The sequence below is a fragment of the Antechinus flavipes genome, chromosome 4 (assembly GCF_016432865.1).
Source record: "Antechinus flavipes isolate AdamAnt ecotype Samford, QLD, Australia chromosome 4, AdamAnt_v2, whole genome shotgun sequence".
Lineage (NCBI taxonomy): Eukaryota > Metazoa > Chordata > Mammalia > Dasyuromorphia > Dasyuridae > Antechinus > Antechinus flavipes.
In genome coordinates, this window is record NC_067401.1 from 297,342,212 (window position 1) to 297,356,078 (window position 13,867).

Consider the following 13,867-nt stretch of genomic DNA (forward strand, 5'->3'; position numbering starts at 1 on the left):
AAATTTTCTGGGTAAAAAAGTAATAAGTAACCAATTTCTTTTTTTCCAGGAAGAAGGGAGAGAGCTCAAATTTGAGTTCTTTGGTATTGGGAACTCCTAGTATAGAAACTCCCTTCAGGGATGCAAAGTGGCAACTCTACCTTAAGTAGCCTTGAAAGCTGCCTATGGAACAAGGTAGTTAAGAGATTTGGCCAATCACAAATCTAAAATGTGAGTGGCAGGAGGAACTCAGGTTTTTCTGATTTCAAAGTCAATCCTCTATCCCTTTCAATATTGCCTCTCTGCAACAATAAAAACATAAGAAATCAAACTGTTGGATATGGTTATGGGTGTGTGTGTGTATACACATACATACATACATAACATATTTTAAAACTTCAATAAACCAGAATGCTAAGGGATAAGAAACAAGGTAAACATTCTTAATTGAAATTTACTAACTTGAATTTATTTTTATTTAATAAAAACTCAAATTTTTTTCTAGTCTAAAATATTAGAATGCTATCTTATCTTAAAAGTGTAATTAACATTAATTCATCTTTCTTTGAGGTTTTGGGATCTTATCATGCATTCCTCATTATTCTGAATTATCTGTATTATAGAAATTAGTTTTATATTTAAATCTATAATATACACTGGATATAACATTTTTTATTAAATGAATAATAATAGGTTTAGGTTTTTTGGTTTTTAGTTTTACCATTTGCTTTTCCTAAAAGTGAAATATAGTAACCCCCTTCCCCTCCCCTCCTCATTTCCCCCCTGCTCTTTTTCTACCTCAAACTGTAAAGCTGGAACCAGCATTCTGAATATAAACCTACCTTTCTTGTCTATCAATATTCCAAAAAGCCATCTTTTTGTCATTAAGAGTACTTACTTCTTCCTGTGGAAGAGATCTCAAATGCTCCTTCATTCTTTACCAGGTTTACAAGTTGCTGTGACCAAGTGAAAAATAAAATTATCTGATGAAACTCCTCTTCGAATATAGTTGGGATTCTACTGAAACTCATTCATACCCAAAGACTTTCCAATGAAGGAGGGAGTGCTTTAGTGACTCACTCCAGTAGGCAACACTGTAGACACTAGGATTCTCAATATTTTATCTACACCTTTTTATGTTACTTTAACTTTTTTGTACTATAACTAAATCCTTGTAACTATTACTATCACCAGAAGAGAAAAAAACTAAAAAGTGTTCTAGAATGATTAGATGATTGCATAGAATAAGGTCGAGAATTCACTTCTCTTGGGAGTCAAGATTTACTTTGCCCTTTTCATAGCATCTCTGGATCAAGTTCAAGTAATAGAGTCCAGTTCTCAGCATATAGTCCAAAAATACAAGGATTTCAAAAAATGAAGGAAAAGAATTTAAATTTCATGTTGTTTTCATAATGCTTTATATTGTCTCCTCCAATAATTTCACATAGAAAGAATACGAATTACACAAGATCTGTGTAGACACAGATGAACTATGATCTGTAGCAATGAAAGAAAAGGAATACTATGTATGAAAATAATGTTTTTTTAACTGGTCTACAATAGTACCTCTCTCATTTTGAGTTATATATCAATTAGTGAAATAAAAGTAAAATGCAGGAAATTGTTTATTCTCTTAATGAAGCTTAAGTATGGAATACACATTTATCTCAAACACACCTCTTTACATACATGTGTATGTATAAGTGTCCCAGTGTTATGTGTGTATGTGTATCTTAAGTGCTAGTATGCTAGTTTTAATGCACTTTCTATCAGAATATAGAGAGATAGTAAATGAAATTTAAAATAGGTTTACATAAGATATATATGAGGTACACTTGCAATTAAAGAGACTTTTTCTAACTTCAGAAAACATGTTTTCTACAATTAGGATATTTGGGAAATAGCTACTGAGTCGCTAGATGAAAAAAGCCATAAGCATTCTCTTTAGTAGTCTAATAGTTAAGTAGTTCTTCAGCTAGTATTCACTTGATCATTTATAACACCAAGAATAAGCCAAACAGACTTAATTCTCCAAGAACCTTTACCAGTTAGAATAAAAGCTAATTCCACAGTTTAATTTGTTCTGACATATTCTTAACTATCATATGCTTTATTCCTAACACCATTAGCTATAATAAAATACCCTGACTATAAAATGTAGCTGTTAAATGATTCAAACCTAATAGGGGTTTCATGACAGATATACTACATTAGTACAAATAATGAAGTAATGAGAAAAAAAATTAATATATTTACTATGAAACAAAGAAGCACAAAAATTTTATTTTTGTTAAATAAGATAAAACATCATTTCAATGTAAAGATGCCATCTTTATTTACAGGCTAATAAAAAAATATTCAACCCAACTTAACTAGTTATATAATACAGTTGTTGCAAATATTACATCTTTTATTGATGAGCCCAACCCTGAATAGAAGGATAGATTATATAATAAATAATGTTGTGAAATAATGTTTAACATACATATGTATAGAAAACACCTTTGAGTTTCTGAAGACAAATGCAAAAATCCCCAACGTGGTAAAAATACCACCACCAAGGAAATCCAACCATCTTTTGACAACTGTCCAGTTACCTCTGCCACCAAGAAATTTTCATTTTTCTTAAATCTATCTCGATATGGTCCCGGGTTATAAGTTAACATTCTGTTATATTCTAAACAGTCATTACAGATGAGGAATCTTTAGAAAATGGTCTTGATGTTAGATGTGTACATATGCTATGGTCGTTATCAAGACCTTTTCACTACACACACACACACACACACACACACACACACACACACCCTTCCAAATCATTCTTTTTCATGAGTCTGGTTTTGTCTTAGAAACAATTGTGTAAATTGGTAATAATTGCTACATATTGGTAGTTTCTTTTCTTTTCTTTTTTTTTTTTATAAAAATGAAAACATCAATACTGCTTTATACTGGAACCTTTTCTTAAATCTTATTCCTCTTTAGACTAGGGTCTGAGAGGTACAGTCATGAGCAAAACAAAAAGAAATTGGGAAATTATCTCTGTAATTCCTAGTTCATTCTCAAAGTGCTACATCTCCTAAATGAATTTTGAATAGCAACAGTTGCCAAAGCACTTGTTATGGCCACTCATTGGTAGGAAGCACAGATTTATTCACAATAACATCCTAGCAACAGTGCTCTAATCTGGGGCTTCAAAACCAAGTTCAAGAAGAGATGAAGGGAAGACAGTCATAGAGGTATCTACCTCTTTCTAGAAGTCTTTATTCAGCAGCCCTTGAAAAACTACAGCAGCAGGCTGTGGGATATCAACAAAGAAATAAAAGAGTAGTGTTTTCAATGACTTTGTCCATTTCAGGTTGGAGTTTAAACTCTGGGGAAGGAACTTCCAATCCTTCACAATGTCCTCCAAATCACATCATCATCTTCACAGGTATCTAGGTTCAGGATCATAATAATGTTTCATAAATCTAAAAGTTAGTTCTTTCTGACCAACAGTTTCCATCTTAACGTATTTAAAAGTTTTAGTTACAGATAAAATGGAGGAAATTCTCTGAAAAATGTGAGTGTCACCATCATATTACTGGCTTTTTGGAAAATAGGAGAAAAAAAATAAACTCCATGCCCTAGGAGAATAGTTTTTAGACCTGTCACAATGAGAAACCTCACGGCAAAGCATTACAAAAATGAACACACACTGAAATCCAACTGCAGATCTTATATCATGCATGAAAAGACAAATGCTCCCCCCACCTCCCAAAAATGATGTTAGAGCAAACAATGATATGCACCTTGCTTGCTTACTCAGTTCTACTATTAAATACTAGCTTTTGCTTAAAGGCAATGTTATGTTACAGAGTATTTTAATATTTGTAACAATATACAATATGAAGTGCACTATTATTAAAAATTTAATATGGAAATAGCCAAGTAGAGTGAATGAAACTGTCCCCAAAACAAAACAGCAACAACAAAAACCTATCAATGAGCAATAGTCATTATAAACAAGATTTCAAGATTTATAAATAGCAAAATCACTGAATAAAGTATATACATTTTAAAGATTTCTCTATAAACAAATATATAATGCACCTAGAAGAAGCTAGGAACCTTGTCCTGCATCATATAACATTTCAACATTAGGTATTGAATAAACTGATATCATTCTAAAGGCTGTTTAGGTTTTTTTTTCATCTTTAGGGTCTTTAAAACAATGATGTTGGCAAAACTCATCTCTTTAAATACAATGCTTTGACATTGCCTAGTATAGTGGCTTGCACAGTAGCAAATGAGAGCAATCAAAATAGGTTTTGCACTGCAGTAAGAAGCTAGGACAATTTGCATAAGAAGAATAAGGAAAATAGTTACAGACATGGAAAAACTAACCAAGACAATTACTGTATCAAGTTTCCTAATACTTCATGTGTGCCCTGAGCCTTGAGAAATATTAATTATCAGTTACTTTAAAATTACTCTTCAAAGGCAATGTATTTCATGTCAACAACAACAATTTCGAACTTTTAAGTACCCGGACTATCATGGCATGACAAACTGTATGAACAACTCAAAATGTGTAAAACTAATCTCATAAGGACACTAGGAAGGAAACCTAGGACTGAACAATGCCATGCACCTGCATCAACATAATTGTGAACAGATATTTTACACTTATTTGAATTTTTAAAAAACAAAAAAGTATAATGTGCAAGAACTCTTCAGAAATTATTTCTAGTGCAGCATTGATTGACAAAAGTTTACTTAAACTACTTTTTAACTGCACTAAACAAAGCTGAAAGGTATTCTCATTACATCTAAATGATCACTAAGAAATGATTAAGAAATCAAAATCTGTAATAAATAGAAAACTAAATCATTCCTGCAATTTTGAAATATTTAAATGTGGGACTATTTTTGTTTTGTTTTGAAGTTAAGCCCACTTTCCTGCTATTAATAGAATAAAATTCTGCATTTTAAACACCAACAATATAGCATTTGGGGATATACTTAAAACATTTTAATTTACTCTTTTGTAATTAAAGGCTATTTCCTATTAGATTCCTGTTAACACTGTCCTTCTGTTAAGTGAAAAAGGAACCAAATGAAACAATTATGCTTCATTTTGTACCTTTAAAAGCTTAGTAATATCCCTTTGGGAAACACATGCTTTGGTGCTTACAACATTAAGAAAATAAAAATTGCTTTACATGCAATTGCTAATTATGGTTTATCACAGAAAACGGAGAGTTTTAAACATTTAGAATTGCTCACAATGAAGCCCTGAGGTAACTGCCTTTTATTTCGGCAATAAACAACAGCCTCCCCTTGTTTTTTAGATAGTCCTTTTCCACAACCTCCCCTAGAATATAAAATCCTTAACAGTCTGAGTAACAATATTGCCTGCAGAAAAGTCAATTTAATAAACCAATTATGACAAAGATTCTGCTGACTGAGCTAATTTGGATGCACTGTCATCAAGAGGAGTTTCACTTGAGGTTCCCAGGTCTCCATTTTCATGTCCATCAATTACTGGTTTCTTATTAAAACCTGGAAAAAAAGATATGGAATAGAATGTACATTAATAAGATGGGAAAAGAAGGATTTTTGGCGACTTAACTTTATTTTACAAGGAAAAAAACTGTTATAATAAATACACTATTAGTTATAAAGTGACATAATATGCTCCAAATTATTAAAAAAGCTTGTTATTTTCACAAAAGGCTGCTCAGAGACAGCTAGATGGGGCAGTGGATAGAGCACCAGCCCTGAAGTCAAGAGGACCTGAGCTCAAATTTGGTCTCGGACACTTAACACTTCCTAGCTGTGTGACTCTGGGCAAGTCACTTATGCCCAATTGCCTCAGGGGAAAAAAAAAATAGAGGCTGTTCCCATTTTGAACAGAATAATATATAACAGTTTTGTAATAATGTGTAAGTTTTGTATAGAAGCACAAAGTATCACCAACTTCTGATTATTTTAATGGAATAAAATGGTTCAGATGGCCTAAATTAGTAGATAATGCAAAATTAATTTCAATTAAACTTCAGAATGCATTCTATTGCCATTTTAACTAAATGATTAAGTTCTACTGTTAAAATTACTTTGCAACTGAATAGCATATCTTAAATGGTAGTTATGGGGTCAGCTAGGTGGCAGAGTAGATAAAATACCAGGAAGGTACTGAAGTCAGGAGGACCTGAGTTCAAATTTGGCCTCAGGCACTTAACAATTCCTCACTGTGTGATCTTGGGCAAGTCACTTAACCCCAATTGCTTCAGCCAAAAAAAACAAACAAAAAAAAACGTACTTAGGAATTTTGATAGGACGCAGGAAGAAGCTAAGTCTAAGTATTAAATTTGAGAGTTGGATAAACAATAGGGATAATCCCTACAAAGATAAACATAATGAACCCTTGTTATTGATTAGTCTTTAAAGAATGAATGTGTAGAAGATGATAATCTGTGAACATGGCATGGCATGGGATTACATAATTTAAATAATATGTTATGGAATATTACAAAACAAGTTATACAAATGATTCAATCTGAAAAGATTAAAATAACATTTTGTTACTTATCATGGCCCCCAAATTAAAACAAAATAAGCACAGAAACACACTCCTTAAGCTTCTCTATTAGTAAACTAAAGATTTTTGTCATCAAACAACTAATAATAATGCTTAAAAAATATCAAATATTTACTTTTGGGAATTTAAATAATACCCTTTTACCTTGCAACAATTTTATGTCTCCACTTGCACTTTTCCGATGAGCAACAGGATTTCCACTTCCCTCTAATTCATCAAGATACAAACGATAACGGTGTCCACTCTCATCCTCATACTCCACATTTTCATCATCAGAATCTACCTCAGGAGCAACATAAACTACTTCAAACTCAATCTCTCCTCTCTAAATTGGGAGGGGGAAGAAGAAGAAAATTGCTCTGAGTTAAGCAATTAGAAATTCTAAAGGATCACTACAATTGAGAAGAGGTAAATTCCAAACATTTTCTTTGAAATTAATTTTAATTCTTATGAGTAGAATTACATTTATTTGTCTACTAATAAGTTCATCTAAGATTATTTAGAATTTCTATCAACACACTTGATAAGGTGATTTCTACCTCAGGCAGGAATTCACCATAAAAGTGATGATAAAATGATTTTTATATTCCTTTTAATCGTGTAACATTGAATCTAAAGTTTCCGAATAAACAGAATCTTCCTTTAAATAAATGACTAAGTTTTTTTTATATCAATACAAACTTTTTTGTCTATTTATTAGCATTCAAAGTTTGAGAAAAATTTTATTAGATGTAGAACTTCCAATATTACTTATGAAGAATATTATATTTGAGGGGTATTCTAATCATAATTATAATCTGTTTGTGATTATGTTTATCTTTTTAAAAAAAATTGATGGCAGTATTTTATTTTAAAAAATACCAAGTCTCTGTGTGACACTTAACCCCAACTGCCTTGCAAAAAAAAAAAAACAAAGAGAGAGAGAGAGAAAACAAAAGAAAATGCCAAGTCCTTCCTTCAGCCATATAGTGTAAGTAGCTTCCAATAAAGTACTTTAGGTACTTTAAGGTAGAATCTGCCTATGTGCAAATGACTATAGAATTTTTCTTACTGAATGGCCTCTTAAAAGAAATGCATTGTGTGATCTATTCTTTTTATATCAGTACATAAATCTTAATTTCTTCTAGTAATTAGAAGAAATAATTGTTTTATTTGGCACAAACTGTCACCATCTTTCTCTTTAGGGGTTATTGAAGTAGGTGAACTTGTTTTAAAAAACATACTATTTCAGAATAATTGGTTTCCTTTATAATCCTACGCATTTTATTTCATGCATTTCAAAGCATCCTGAAGAGGTATATTGGTTTCACCAAACTGATATAAAAAAGAAATTTGCACTAGGCAAATTTCATATCCATTTCCCTCTTATGCAAAATGGTGCTATTTTAATGTCTGAAGTTGTTAATTTAGTGCAATGAAGCACATTAAAAGGTGAACTAGAACACAAGTATTTCTGTGCAGTTAATATGTTTACTTTGATCATCCCCCAGTCAATGTATTTTGAAACTATATGTGTGACACATAAAATAGAATTTAATTCAAGAAAAATAAAAACACATTTGTTTTAACATTATTACTCTCAAGGTGATTTGTATATTAGAAGATACTTTGTATATGAAGTAAGTAGGAAGAAGGTATAGATACATACTTGATAGCCAAACAAGCAGATCCTAATGAAAGCCCTGCTTATTCAATGGAGAAACAAAAATGCTTATCAATAGTATCTGAATTTCCAAATTACAATGCAATGTATCATTAAAAATATCCCTAGTGTCAACTGATACCAGAGACCCCTGGTCATGTCAATCCATATAATAGTATTTGTAAATAGATGAATATAATAGACCTGTGAAATCATTTATATAACAGCTACCACTTCTCAATTGGATTTTGGAAAAGGTTTGTCTCCAATGAGTGGAATAGTGTAAGCAAAAGACAAATGTAGGAAGCCTAGGTCTGGATTTCAGTACTGCCGCTTAACAGCTACCTAACTATGAACAGATCATTTCATTTTTTTAATGAAGTTTACCAATTTATTTTGACAAACATTTTATCTTTTCTTCCCATTGTCATTTCCTCATTCCTCATTAAACAATGAGAAAAAAAAAACACAAAATCTTTTCATATCAAAATTTCAGTCTAGCAAAACAAATCCTCTCATTGATCATGTCCAAAAATATATTTCTTTTCTTGCATATTTTAAACTCTACCTCCACTCTGGCAAGAAATAGGTGAAATGTATCATTTCAAGTCTAAAATTTTTCAAAGTTCTTCAACACTGCAGCATTTCACAGTACTTTTAAGGTTTGCCAAACACTTTATAAATAGCACATTTTATCCTCATATCCTGGAAGATAAGTACTATTATTACACCTATTTAGCAGGTGAATAAGAGGCAGGCAGTGATTAAATGACTTGTCCCCAGGATCACATAGCTTTTAGGTGTGTGAGGAAAAGTTTGAGTTCAAGTTTTCCTAGCTCCAGGTCCAAAATTCATTTTCTCTTGTTTCTCATTGTTCTGGTCTATAGACTTCATTAGCACTTAGCAAAGTGCCCAGTAAAAAGCAGAATCTTAGTAAATGTTTATTGACTGACTAATGCAATAACTTTCTAGGTTTAAAACTCTACTACCCATCTTTAAACTGATTTTCCTAAAGCATAAATCTTATCAGGTCATTCCACTGTATAATTCGTTCAGTAAACTATAGTGGTTCCCTATTATATCCAGGATCATATTTAAGATCCTCTGATCTTTAAATCCTTTCATAATTTGATCTTCTCCTACCTTTTACGTCTTTTTACTCTATAATCTAGTGACATTGGCATCTTTGCTATTTTCCACTCAAGACACATTTCCTGTGTCATTTTTACCTTCACCCCATGCTTTGTTATTCAGTCATTTTTCAGTTGTGTCCAATTTTTCTTGACCCCATTTGGGGTTTTCTTGGAAAAGCTACCAAAATAGTTTGCCATTTTCTCTTTCAGTTCATTTTACAGATGAGGAACAATGTCTGAGACCAAATGTGAACTCAGTTCTTCCTGACTTCAGGACTGGCATTTTATCTACTGTGCTATGTAGATGTTCATACTTAGATTGTTTAATCTGATTCCTTGTTTCATTTAGAAGATTGAAACCACATGTCTACTATATAACCTCTCTATCAGTTCCACTCAAAGCTTATCTCTACCTTTCATAAGATTAATCCTTCTACCTGTGTTCTTGATCCCATACCCTCTAATCTCCTCTAAGACTTTGTTCCAATAGTATTTTCAATCTTTCGTTGTTCTTTTGACCCTTCCTATCTGCTTATAAAAAGACCTAGGTCTCCCCAATGTTAAAAGAAAAAACTCCATAAAATTATCATATTGCTCCTTCTTTACTATCTAGTTACTGTATTCTCTTCCCTCTCACTCCTAAACTCCTACGAAAAGTTGACAAAACCCAATTTCCCTATTTCCTTGTCATTTTATAGTCCCTTACACAACTCTACTTAAACTACTCTTTCAATGGTCATCAATGATCAATGGTTTTTGTTTTTTAAGTCATTACCTTCTTGACCTCTTTGAGTAAAAATGTGCTATTGAGGACCCGGGTCCACCCAAAAAAACCAGAGTGGTTCCATACCATCAATAGCAGAGGAAAAATAGTAATATATTTATTAAACTGCTGAGAATGAGAAGACCAGTTATGCTATGACTATAAGGGGCACTCAGGCCTGTATTCCTGAGAAACTTAACCTTCTTTTGATTTCACAAACAATGTTTTTTCCAGGTTCTCCTCTCTGTCTCTTTCATTGTCTCTTAATTGTCTTCCTGACTAGAAAAGATGAGCACTATTAAGATTTTATCCTTAACTCTTGCCATCTCGGGGAAGGGGTGGAGGGAGGGAGGGGTAAAATCGGAACAGAAATGAATGCAAGGGATAATGCTGTAAAAATTACCCTGGCATGCGTTCTTTCAATAAAAAATTATTAAAAAAAAAAAAAAAAAGATTTTATCCTTAGTCCTTTTATCTTCCCTCCCTATAAGTCATTTTACTTAACAATCTCGTTTACTTCCATGGTTTCCATAATGACTTATCTCAGATAAATGACTCCCAAAGTTCTCTAGCCCCTAAATTTTCTTTTGAGCTTTAAGACCTATATATCCAAATATTTTCAGAATATCACCCCTTAATTCTTTTAGTACATCAAACAATATAGCAGAGACTATTTTCTCCTCTAAAATTAGTTTTGTCTCTTCTATCACTATTTTTGTGAATAGCACTACCATTTAACTAGTATTACAATGTTTGAAACTTCAATTTTCTTTGATTCTCCATCTTTCATTTATTTATTTCTTTTGGAAAGTGACATTCTGAATTTACTGAATATATTCAATACTTTTATTTTCTCCAGCTTTATGTAAAACAATTATTTACATTTGCTGTTAAAACCTCTGAGTTCCAGATTCTCTCCTTTTCTCCCCACCCCCAATTAAGATGGCACATTTCAATTTTCATTTATAATCAGTTCCTAATTTCCCAATTTTGTAGATCCACTATAATATTATAGTTTTAAGTTTTCATTTCCACCTTCCTGACTAAAAGTTTTTTTTTTTTTAAACAGATATTCCTTAATCTACCCTTAGTCTCACCTTCCAATCATTCCTTAATTATAATATCAGACTGATCTTCCTTACGTATAGATTTGGTCATCCTATTCTTCAATTATTTCCTATTGTCTAAGTAATATGCAGACTCTTCTGTCTGGAAATTGAGAATAACCTAGTGCCATTCTATCTTGATAAATTGATCTTCAAATCACATGTGTTTAACTTATACTGGATTAGTGTTTAACTTACACTGGATTAGTTTCTATCTAGAGAGGGGGAAGGAGGAGAAGCAGAGAGAAAAATCTGAAATACAAGGTTTTGCAAGGTTGAATGTTGAAAACTATCTTTGCATGTATTTTGAAAATTAAAAAGCTATTAGTATAAAAAATAAGTAAATACATAAATTGATCTTCATACAGTCCTATTCTCTGATCAAACTCTGCTGCTATCCTAAAGACATTGTAGGCTTTTTGCTGCTATGTTTTTTTTCATACTGTTCTTTATGTGTTATGTTTTTCTACTCTTTCATTATCTATGAATTACTACCAGTCCTTTAAAGATCAATTCAAATGTCCCAGCTCCCATGAAGCTTTCATTTCTTTCAACCCTCCAATCACATGTAACATTTTGAATTAAACATATATCATATGTTTATCATATCATATATAACACAAACATCTATCATACATACAAAAATTTTGAGTTAACATATGTGCTTAAACATGTATTAAGCACATCATAAATGAATGAAAAAAAACTTTATCATGTTACAGGCATTGTGCTAGCACTGATCATGTTACTACGCATTAGTTATATGTAACAACATGTCATGTCTAGACTATAAGCACTCTGAGAATAAGGTCTGTGTCTTATATACCCTTTGTAGCTCCCTTTGAACCTAGCATAATGGTCTGCACAGAAAAGTGTTTAATAAATATTTAATGACTTTAATAAGTGGCTATAGGTTCTATATACAAACTTGTAACCGATAATTTCATCTTTATCATAAGTAGTCACTATACAATTAACCATTTTATGTGTCATGCACTACTTTGGCATATTTCTCAAAATAATGTTTTGAATAATTGAAAGAAATGTTAAATTTCAGTCAGAAGCTAATGAAAATAAAGATGTATTTTTTGAACTCAGTTAATCAAAGCCCTGTTCCCAGATCCTTGCCACAGTCTCAGATCAAGAACCCTTGTAATAAGTTGATCAGTATTGTAATAATGACTTCTAGTCCATAGCTATGCCAAATTACTTAAATATGTGCTTCTGTATCACTGAAATATTCCCCTTGCTTATATTCTCAGCAGTTACTCTTCCATAGGTCACTATATAAGCAGTTTCCTGCTGTTTTCCATTCTTCATACTCCTTCCAGCCAATTTGGATTATAGTAAACACTGTTTCATGTCCTGGCAGTAAAACTATTAAATAAAATTTCTACTTATTCAAAGAACATTCTTTGAGATCCCTCTCAACTCTAAATCTATGACCCTAAATGTGTACAAATTAAATGTTTTAATGTAAAACAAATCTCTGCTTTACAAATAATTAAAAAGAATTGCCAATTAGTGAAAGTTAGTGAATAACACAGCCTGGATCTCAACTAAGAACTTCTAGATTCTTAAGTGACTATTATTTAACTGTGCTACCATAGAACAAGTTTTACAGGATAGAAAGAAAAAACCACTAACCCACTATTAATAGGTTACATATTTTGAGTTATTTATCAAGAACTCTTAATGGATTTGTGTTGACTCGTCCACAATCTTCTGCCTAAATTCCTTTGTGACCACATTCATTTACAAATTTGGTTGACTCTATTTAAAAGTACAGGCTATGGCTATATGACTATAAAAGAGATTTACCTGATATATTGGGTCCTTCAACAACAGATTCTAAACAAACATAAACTAATCATATGTAGACAACAAAAACAGACAAATATAATTTTAGCAAGCCAAAAATCTAAATCCTAACAAGCAATTCAGGTATTAGGTCCTGACATTTTATATTATCTAGTATATATTCTTACTCTTTGTCAATCAAGAGGTATGTATTAAGTGAATCTGGCACTGTTAGGCACTGAGGACACAAATACAAAAGTAAAACAAGTACCTGATTCTAAGGAGCTTCTATTACTTCAAGAATATATAATTTCCCTTTGGAGAGTTGTTTAAGGCTATGCACTTTGCTTGAGAAAAGTGTTTTTTGAACTGTTTGTTTTCCCCTTTTCCCCATTTAAATCATTAGCTGGCCACAAGAATCTGAAAATAAGTCTCTCTAATGAATGTTGTTAAATCTTTAGAAAGAAATTTATTTCTAGTTTGTGTTTTCTATATTTTAGTTTATACTTGTCTTTATTCATACAGGCAGAAATGAACTTACTTGCTGGGAAAGAATAGTTACAGCTTCTTTATGCTTAGCATCTCTTAGGTTAACTCCATTAACTGCCAGAATGGCATCTCCAACATGCAGCCCTCCACAACGATCAGCAGGTTGTCCAGGATGGATTTCAGAGATGAGAATTGGAACACCATGTTCCTTTCCACCCTATCAATAAGAAAGAAATAATTTAATTAACAAGTTTTAGTCACAGCCAAAATGACCAAGTTAATATTAATAATCAAATAAAATTAATCATATAAATTCATAAATAAAATCATAAAAGCATTTTCATAAAAACTAATTTTTCAATTAGATTTTCAAAA

General features: G+C 31.8%; 1 protein-coding gene across 2 annotated transcripts in view; it reads right to left on the reverse strand.

The window, feature by feature from the left end:
- Nucleotides 1-2,230: 2,230 nt before the first annotated feature.
- Nucleotides 2,231-13,867, reverse strand: part of GOPC (golgi associated PDZ and coiled-coil motif containing) — a 43,893-nt gene continuing 32,256 nt past the window's right edge. For both annotated transcript variants that reach the window (XM_051997614.1, XM_051997615.1), the window contains 3 exons: nucleotides 13,545-13,709; nucleotides 6,704-6,884; nucleotides 2,231-5,520 (listed from right to left, as the gene is read on the reverse strand). In XM_051997614.1, the coding sequence (XP_051853574.1) occupies nucleotides 5,402-5,520; nucleotides 6,704-6,884; nucleotides 13,545-13,709 (465 nt within the window). In that variant the 3' untranslated portion in view covers nucleotides 2,231-5,401. The remainder of the gene's footprint in view (nucleotides 5,521-6,703; nucleotides 6,885-13,544; nucleotides 13,710-13,867) is intronic.